This window comes from Pan troglodytes, chromosome X (genome assembly GCF_028858775.2).
Source record: "Pan troglodytes isolate AG18354 chromosome X, NHGRI_mPanTro3-v2.0_pri, whole genome shotgun sequence".
Lineage (NCBI taxonomy): Eukaryota > Metazoa > Chordata > Mammalia > Primates > Hominidae > Pan > Pan troglodytes.
In genome coordinates this window covers 50,936,016-50,944,707 of record NC_072421.2, presented here as the reverse complement: position 1 = coordinate 50,944,707, position 8,692 = coordinate 50,936,016, and the positions used below count along the sequence as shown (strand labels likewise).

The window sequence follows — 8,692 nt, the reverse complement described above, 5'->3', positions numbered from 1 at the left end:
TGTAATCCCAGCACTTTGGGAGGCCACGGAGGGAGGATTGCTTGAGCCCAGGAGTTCCAGACCAGCCTGGGCAACATGCTGAAACAACGTCTCTATGAAAAATACAAAAATTAGCCAGGATGGTGCATACACCTGTGGTCCTAGCTACTCAGAAGGCTGAGGTGGGAGGATTGCTTGAGCCCAGGAATTCGAGACCAGCCTGGGCAACATGCTGAAACAACGTCTTTATGAAAAATACAAAAATTAGCCAAGATGGTGCATGCACCTGTGGTCCTAGCTACTCAGAAGGCTGAGGTGGGAGAATTGCTTGAGCCATAAAGGCGTCACTGAACTCCAGTCAGCCTGGGTGATAGAGTAGGACCCTGTCTCAAAAAAATGATTTAAAAACATAAAATACATTTACAGTATTGTACTGTATTTATCAGTACTCTAAGTTTTACATCGTCTGTCTGAAATGGCAGGTAACCACAGCTGCAGATCTCAATCTATGATACATATTAACCAAGTCAACTTTTTGTTGGAATGTCATGACTTTGCTTTTTAGGAGCACTTCTGGCAGCAGTAGTGGCACTCCATGTGAGTCCCACGGTGTTATTCATGGTTTACCGTATTGCACTAAACACGATGAAATGTACATGGTGAAACGTACAGGAGAACTACCAGAGATGGCTTTTTTTCTTTTTTGAGCCAGAATCTCACTCTTTTGCCCAAGCTGGAATGCAGTGGCATGCTCACGGCTCACTGCAGCCTCAAGAGAGATCACTTTTTATCTCCATATGCAATTTATTGTTAAAGCAGACCACTCAAGGGGAGATGATTAGCATCACATGGTGGCATTTTAAGCAGATACTCTCAACACTTGAGCTCACCACCATGGCAAGAGGAGGTGGGTATGTAATTTCATGCAGTTATGATTTAATACTGAATCTTTACGTTTGTTTACATTTCTCTTCACTGTGAATGGCACCATGTATGGTCTGTGGGTGTGTAAATTTTGATAAATTTTAACTTTTTATAACAGATTTGTGTGTATTTTATGGTAGAAAATAATAAAAGACTAGTCTACACATATATTTATACATTCATAACATATGTAACTTTTTCTTAAGTTTTTTGATATTTCTAGGCTACACAGTTCATCTGCAATTTTTACCAATTGTTGAAAATCTCCAAAAATGTTCTAATATATTTATGGAAAAATATCTGCAGTTCAAACTCTTGTTATTCAAGGGTTAACTCTATATCATGGCAGGTGAGAACACAGCTCTGGAGGCAGAATCCTAAATTTAAACTCCAACTCCACTGCTTGTTAGCTTGACCTTGGATAAACTACTCAACTTCTCTGTGCCTCAGTTTCCTCATCTGTAAAATGAAAATCATAGCCTCTCTCTGCTACAATGTTCTAACATGTAAAACAGGATTTTTGTGAGGATTAAATGAGTTAACAGATGTAAAGCACTTAAAAGAGTGCCTGGCACAAAGTAAGTACTAGATGTAGGTTAGTTATTATTACATTTGATGCAAGCTGAATTCCCCAGAAAGCTGGGGCTCAACCTGATATGCCACTTCTAGCCTCAGGAGTTGTAGAGAGGCAGCCACACAACTCCCTCCTTTCCTAACCCCTTCCCTGCTTCCCAACATTTTCTTTGTTCTTTAACCTCTGTCTGTTACCAATTTAAACTTCCTATCTTTCTTTTTTTATAGTTTAATGTATTTTAATAGCTAACTTACAGGAACAGCACAGAAGACAGACAACATTAAAAACATGTACTTGCATGTAAGACAACTCAGTTAGAAAAGTATAGTGAATGGATGGAATCTACTGTATGATAAAAAATGCTACAAACACCATTTAGTTGCCGTCGATAAGAAATTAACTTGTTTAAAAAAAATCCAAATGCTGGCATTGTCCAGAAAAATTTAACAGATTTATAATTATTATAAAGTTGAACCGCTGAAACTTGTTCACTGAAACATTTTAACTTGCATTAATGCTTTATGTCTCCACATTTATATTAAAAATTCAAACACAAATGAAAATGGAAAAACTGTCAATACCTGATTTCTGTCCCCTATTTTTCCACTCACAATCATATAGTTAGGTACATTTTGACCCCATGGAAAAAAAAATATCTAACGTTCAGAACTACCAATAACAGGAAGAAGATATTTTTTTTTTTTTGAGAATGAAATGTTTCACATCATGGTGTATTCTGAAACACGTTCTCCACGTATGTGGCGTGCTAGCTGGATGTCTTTTGGCATAATTGTTACACGTGTGGCATGGATAGCACACAGGTTGGTGTCTTCAAAAAGGCCAACTAGATAGGCCTCACTTGCCTCCTGCAAAGTACCGATAGCTGCGCTCTGGAAGCGCAGATCTGTTTTAAAGTCCTGAGCGATTTCTCGCACCAGACGCTGGAAGGGAAGTTTGCGAATCAGAAGTTCAGTGGACTTCTGATAATGTCTAATTTCACGGAGTGCCACAGTACCAGGTCTGTAACGATGAGGTTTCTTCACCCCTCCAGTAGAGGGCGCACTCTTACAAGTGGCTTTTGTAGCCAGTTGCTTCCTGGGTGCTATACCACCGGTAGATTTGCGGGCAGTCCACCTTGTACGAGCCATGGTATAGAGACCTCCTTCGTTATCCCCCTTCTGCTTCAGGTGGAGCTCTGCAAGCGAGAGGCGGCGGTGGTGTTGGAGAGCGAACACCACTTCCTATCTGTATTTATTTATTTATTTATTTATTTATTTATTTATTTATTTTATTTGAGACGAAGTTTCGCTCTTCTTGCCCAGGCTGGAGTGCAATGGCACGATCTCGGCTCACCGCAACCTCCGGCTCCCTGGTTCAAGCGATTCTCCTGCCTCAGCCTCCCGAGTAGCTGGGATTACAGGCGCGTGCCACCACGTCCGGCTAATTTTGTATTTTTAGTAGAGATGGGGTTTCTCCATGTTGGTCAGGTTGATCTCGAACTCCCGACCTCAGGTGATTCGTCTGCCTCGTCCTCCCAAAGTGCTGGGATTATAGACGTGAGCCACCGCGCCCGGCCCACTTCCTATCTTTCTATTCAAAACAACTATATTAAAAAAGAATTCAACACAACTACATAAAAACAAACAAACAAAAAAACAAGATGTCAGAACAACTAGCAAGAGGTCTATATAGAGGTTTGGGGCATGGTTCTCTTTGATATTTCAGTGATGTTGGCTTGGGTTTACATATGTCAAGAACATTTCCTTGCCATCTCTTTTAGTAGTGGGATTTTGATACAGGATCATAAGAAGTAGAAAGAGAAAACATATTACACTGGAAAGAGCATGATTTGGGTTTAAATTCCTGGTTCTGTTATTTTTTGGCCAATGCTTAACCTCTCTGCTTCTCAGTTTTCTTAACTGTAAATTGGGGATATTGTTTGCACTTCTATTAAATGAGATAATGTATCTAAAGTATCTAGCACGTAGATAATCCTCAAGCGCTCAATTTTTTCATTAATAGCGTGCGATTTTAAAGTATACATAAAATATATCTGACTGAGGCCCAGTGCGGTGGCTCAGGCCTGTAATCCCAACACTTTGGGAGGCCGTGGCAAGTGGATCACTTGAGGCCAGGAGTTTGAGACTAGCCTGGGCAACATGGTGAAACCCTGTCTCTACTAAAAATACAAAAAATTAGCCGGGCATGATGGTACATGCCTGTAATCCCAGCTATTCGGGAAGCTGAGGCAGGAGAATTGCTTGAACCTGGGAGGCGGAGGTTGCAGTGAGCTGAGTTCCAGCCACCTCCCTCCAGCCTGGGCGACAGAGTGAGACTCTGTCTCAAAATAAATACATACATACATACATACATACATACATACATACATACATAAAATATATCTGACTGAAGGAAGCGTCTTCTCAGCACCACAGTGGAATTCCATCCCTCTACCCAACAGGGCTTCAGGAGACTCGCCTGGCTGAGTCTCCTATTTTCATTTTCTAAAATGGATATTAATAGCACCATTTTAGAGGGTTGTTGTGAGAATGAAATAAGCTTATGCATGTAATATGCATACTTTGTTCTGGACACTACAGTCAACTTTCTTATTTTCGGAAAGATATAGTTTCTTATTTCAAAGAAAGAATAAAAATCCAACCCTATTCTTATCATCAGACTGGAAAAGTAGTTGACATAATTGTTTTCTGGAAATGCCCCGTGGTGGGCCCAATGTATGCAACAGCCCTAAACCCCCAGAAGAGGGCACCAGCTGTCTCTCTAGCCTTCTAGTTGATAGGGGGTAGGGAGGGGCCGTTTAATAGGTGATCGGAACAAGATCTAAAAAAGGATATATACCAGCCCTTCCTGCTTTAGAAAAAGCCAGTATGTGAAAAAAACTAATTATAAATCAGATAGTTTAGGAGGTGATTACTGACTTGACAAAAGGACACAACAAAACGGATCACCGCAGTTTACTCTGAATAGCAGGAACCCTTAAAGCTCAGTATGGGTTACTTTTTCAAACTACAATGTGCTGGGCACACTAGTGAAATGCATGAAATTTACAAAGAATTGATTTTTATCTAACTTTTCAGAATATGGCTATTGTACTAAGCACACATGTATAATGGAATTCTTCCGTTAAATGAACATAATTTACATTTTCTTGCAATTGCATTTATTCAACAAATATCTAGTAATCACTTCCTATCTGATTGTGTTAGGTGTTACCGTGCAGGCTAAGAGCTAGGCTGCTTGGTTTAAATTCCAGCTCTATCACTCTTAGCTTGGTAATTTAGGACAATTGGCTTAATCTCTCTGTGCCTTAGCTTCCTCATCTAATAACAAGGATAATAATAGCATCATTTTAGAGGGTTGTTGTGAGAATGAAATAAGCTTATACAGCTATTAAGTTGGCACAAAAATAAGCTTATATAGCTATTAAGTTTTGCCATTGAAAGTAATGGCAAAAACTGCACTTACTTTTGCACCAACCGAATAATATGCATACTTTGTTCTAGACACTATACCAGTCCCTAAGAGTACAGAAATTAACAGGACAAGTCCTCTATCTGCAGTGCTCCCAGGCACTATGCTAGGCACTGGGGTTGGTTGGCAGACACCAAGATAAAGATTTCTATCTCAAGAAAATAACAACCTGGATCAGGACATAATAGATAGGAAACATTTCCCATAGCCATGACATTTCCTCTGATTACTATTCTGAGTTCGTGAGAAATGGACCTATTTCCCAGATAAATTTTATCTTAAAAATAATTTTCATTTTCCATAAAACAAGAGTATGTTGTGTTATATAAAAGTATTTATTGATTTGGCACTAGGCTACATTCTTTTACATATTATGCTTTGTTTAATCTTTATATCAACTCTATGAAGTTAAAGCATTATTATTCTCATTTACAGGTGAGAAAATTGAAAATAAGAAAAGGTAACTTGCCCAGGGTAGTAGCACAGCTCTCAAATGGTAGAATCCACTAGGATTTGGACCCCAGGAAGGCTGACCCTTCTTGTGCTTTATTAGTTGCTATATAAGCTGCCAATGAGCATTTGGCACCTTAAGAAAACACATTTCCCCTGTAAAATAATCCCACAGACGCTTCTGAACACGGCACGAAAATCTAAGTTCTGTGAAGTCAAAGATCATGCCTATTTTATTAATTATTGTAGATGCTCAATAAATATTTGTTGAACAAATGGTTGCAGTAGGAGCTTATCATTCTTTCAGAAATCTAGGCTGATGGGCAGACTCTCGTTGAATATGTTGTAATGTATCCTTAGAGAAAGCTCTTCTGAGTTTTGAAGTGCAGGAAAGTCTGAAACAACCACATTCCTCAATTCTTTCAATCCCATGTAGAAAAAAAAATTTATATTGCCTGTATTAAGAAGCCCTTGTGACTCTCAATCTGTAAAGATTTTAGCAGCCCCAAGACAAAAAGTGACTCCTTTGCCATGCCTAGGTAAGAAGATTCACTGCTCCCAGCACTTAGAAATGGGCATTGTACCAGCCTCACTAGCCTGAAGACCAGAGCAGGTCTAACCCAATTGCAGTTGGTTCAGGTCCAGACTCGGATGGAGCCAAATCAGCCTCAGGTCATGGACTCAATGCTAAGACACACTCATCAAGCCTCAATAGTATGCCAAGAATTGTACTAGGTAGATGATAGTGAAACCCCATATAACAAGCAAAACAAATGCAAAGTCCTGAGGATGCAGAAGACCTGTGTGGATGGAGCACAAAGAAGAGAATGGGGGTAAGAGTTCCAGGTAAGAATGGTGTGATAGATAGGAGCCAGAACATGCACGGCCTCGTAAGAGATGCTGCTAACTTTTGTTTATCTTTCTGAAAATTAAAACAAGGGTGGACAAAGTAGAAAAAGGCACTCCTTCTGGGTATATAGAGCCCTATAAATGCATGGTTTAGCAAGGAGAACACAGGCTGGATTTCCGTCCTCACACGCCCCTTTGACAGGGTACGTTTGTATTGTGTTCCAACTGCACAGCCACGCACAGCTACTCTATTTATAAGGCTTTTGGCCTTCCCTGTGCTTTAGCCTCACTGTTCTTCTGATTTTCTTTCAGTTTTTCCAACAAACTAGTTTACCTTTTGCCTGAAGATCTTTACATATATTGTCTCCTCTACCCAGAATATAATCTCCTCTCCCCTTCCCTAGGGTACTCTCACTCAGCTTTCATCTGTCAGCTCAAGCATCTCTTCCTTGAGGAACTCTTCCCTTAGTCCCTAGGTAAGATCTAAAAAGTATTTGAGGAATATGTGCAATGAGGTTGACACTTGAATTGGGTCCACAGTTACAAATAGGGTTTTGATAGGTGGAGAAAAGAAGGTTGCCATTCCAGGATCAGTTCAGAATTTTTCAAATATTGCCTTGAAAATTGTAAGAAGGACCTGAAGAGCAGTGTCATCTCTACCACGGGTCCCTTATGGGGAGTTGGGCAGCATTTGTAAGGCACAGCAGTTGTAAGAAAGAAGTTCTGATACAAGTCACTGATACTGATTATCTACTGTATACTGGATCCTTTGTGCATTTGTTTGTTCATTAATTACAACTGTGAAGTAGGTACTGTAATTGTATTCCTGTTTTAGAGAAAGAGGAACTGAAGTTCAAAGCAGTTAAGTGATTTAACCTGGATCAAACAGTTATAATGAAAGGCAGATTTGCACACGTCTCTTGACTCCAAGTCCTCGGCTTTTGTCACACCTTTTGAGTCTGTACTTATCTTCTACAGGACTCCTCAGATTTGGATTCCCGTGCTAGATCTCCAGAATTTGGTCTTCAGCGTGGCAACAGAGTTGCTTCTATCCAACAGTCCCTATGAGAGCTCCTCATGATGTTTCTGGGATCTTTAGGCTGGAGGGGGTGTCCAAGTAGAGAATCTCCAGGAAGAGAAATCTAGAAACAGAACCTTGTAAACCTTAGCATGAGAGTGCAGAATTTTAACTGTTATCATTGCTTACAAACCATAATAACTCCCAGGGAAACCAGGGGAGTATTTATTTTTTTAGTCAAGTAAACAAGCAAGAGCTAAGCATGATAATCTCTGAAGATCCTTTCAGCCTTCTCATGGACAGCATTAGCTGGTGGAGCCACTGGAGTTTTTGATCATCGCTGGATAACCAAGTCATCAGTAAAACATTGACCATATTCCCATCCTCTGGCCTCCCACCGTCTGGTCTCAGTAGCCATTTATATATATAAAATATATATAAAAATTTTATACTAAAGCAAATGACTAGGCAACTAACTTCCTAGGAAGACTGTTCTTCCCCTAAAAGTCCTACAGAGACTGGCTGCATAATTATCACTCCATTTTCTACTGTATGTCAGCTTCCCAGGGATTGGGCATGGCTGAATAACAATGGAGCCTGGTCCAGAACAACTCAGTACAGGGAAGGTGTTGTGGATACTTGGGCAGAGAAAAGGGAGGTTTAGAATGGGCTCTTCCAGCACTCAGCAGCTACTCTGCTGTTCTGCAGATCTATAACCCCTGTCTTCATCTCAAAAGCCAGTGTCGAGTTTGGTGTTGAAATGAAAAAGACCTAGGGCTTGGAACTAAGCCATGCACTTGAGACTGACAGTAGGGAGCATAAGGGTTTTTTTTTTTTAAGGATGGTCACTTTCTCTCTCTAAACAAATCCTGACACTGTCCTACTGAGTCAGACAAGGTCAGAAATGCCTCTATCTTACTTTTCACTTCTGATGTCTGGAAGAAAGTAGACAGGTTAGTGTTTCCCTTTCACTGTCCATAAGAAGTGTTCCTTTCCCCTACTACTATGACAAGACTTTTGGAAAGACCAGAGCTTACAGATCCCATGGACCCAGGAGCCAGAATCTGGAACATAACCACCAGGTGTCACGAGGTTTGGAAGCATAGATTCCTTATGTCAGATTTTCCACCTTGGGCCCTGAGTTTAACTGCTCCATTTGAACCACGAGGAGGGTAACTCCAGCTCTCATGTTGAAACTGAAAGTTGAGGGAAAAAAAACAACCTTGTGAAAACTGAATTAGCCCCAGATAAATTGATTGCCAAACTTGGAAACAATCCAAAGCTTCAGCCAAATCTCTAAGCAAACTTCATATGTTTTAGATTCTCAGGAAAATATAGTGAATATTTTTATTGTGTTTTTCCTTTTGACTCTTCTCAGGTTAAAGAAAAGCTGGTGAAAAACCTAG

General features: G+C 40.2%; 1 protein-coding gene across 1 annotated transcript; it reads right to left on the bottom strand.

Annotated features, from left to right (window-relative positions):
- Nucleotides 1-2,196: 2,196 nt before the first annotated feature.
- Nucleotides 2,197-2,625, bottom strand: LOC473608 (histone H3.3A-like). The gene has a single exon (XM_009439097.3). The coding sequence runs from the start codon at nt 2,623-2,625 to the stop codon at nt 2,197-2,199; it is 429 nt and encodes a 142-aa protein (XP_009437372.1).
- Between the last annotated feature and the right edge of the window lie 6,067 nt (nt 2,626-8,692).

Excerpts from the sequence above, each read along its gene's own strand:
- LOC473608 (XM_009439097.3), bottom strand. The coding sequence starts at position 2,625 with ATGGCTCGTACAAGGTGGACTGCCCGCAAATCTACCGGTGGTATAGCA.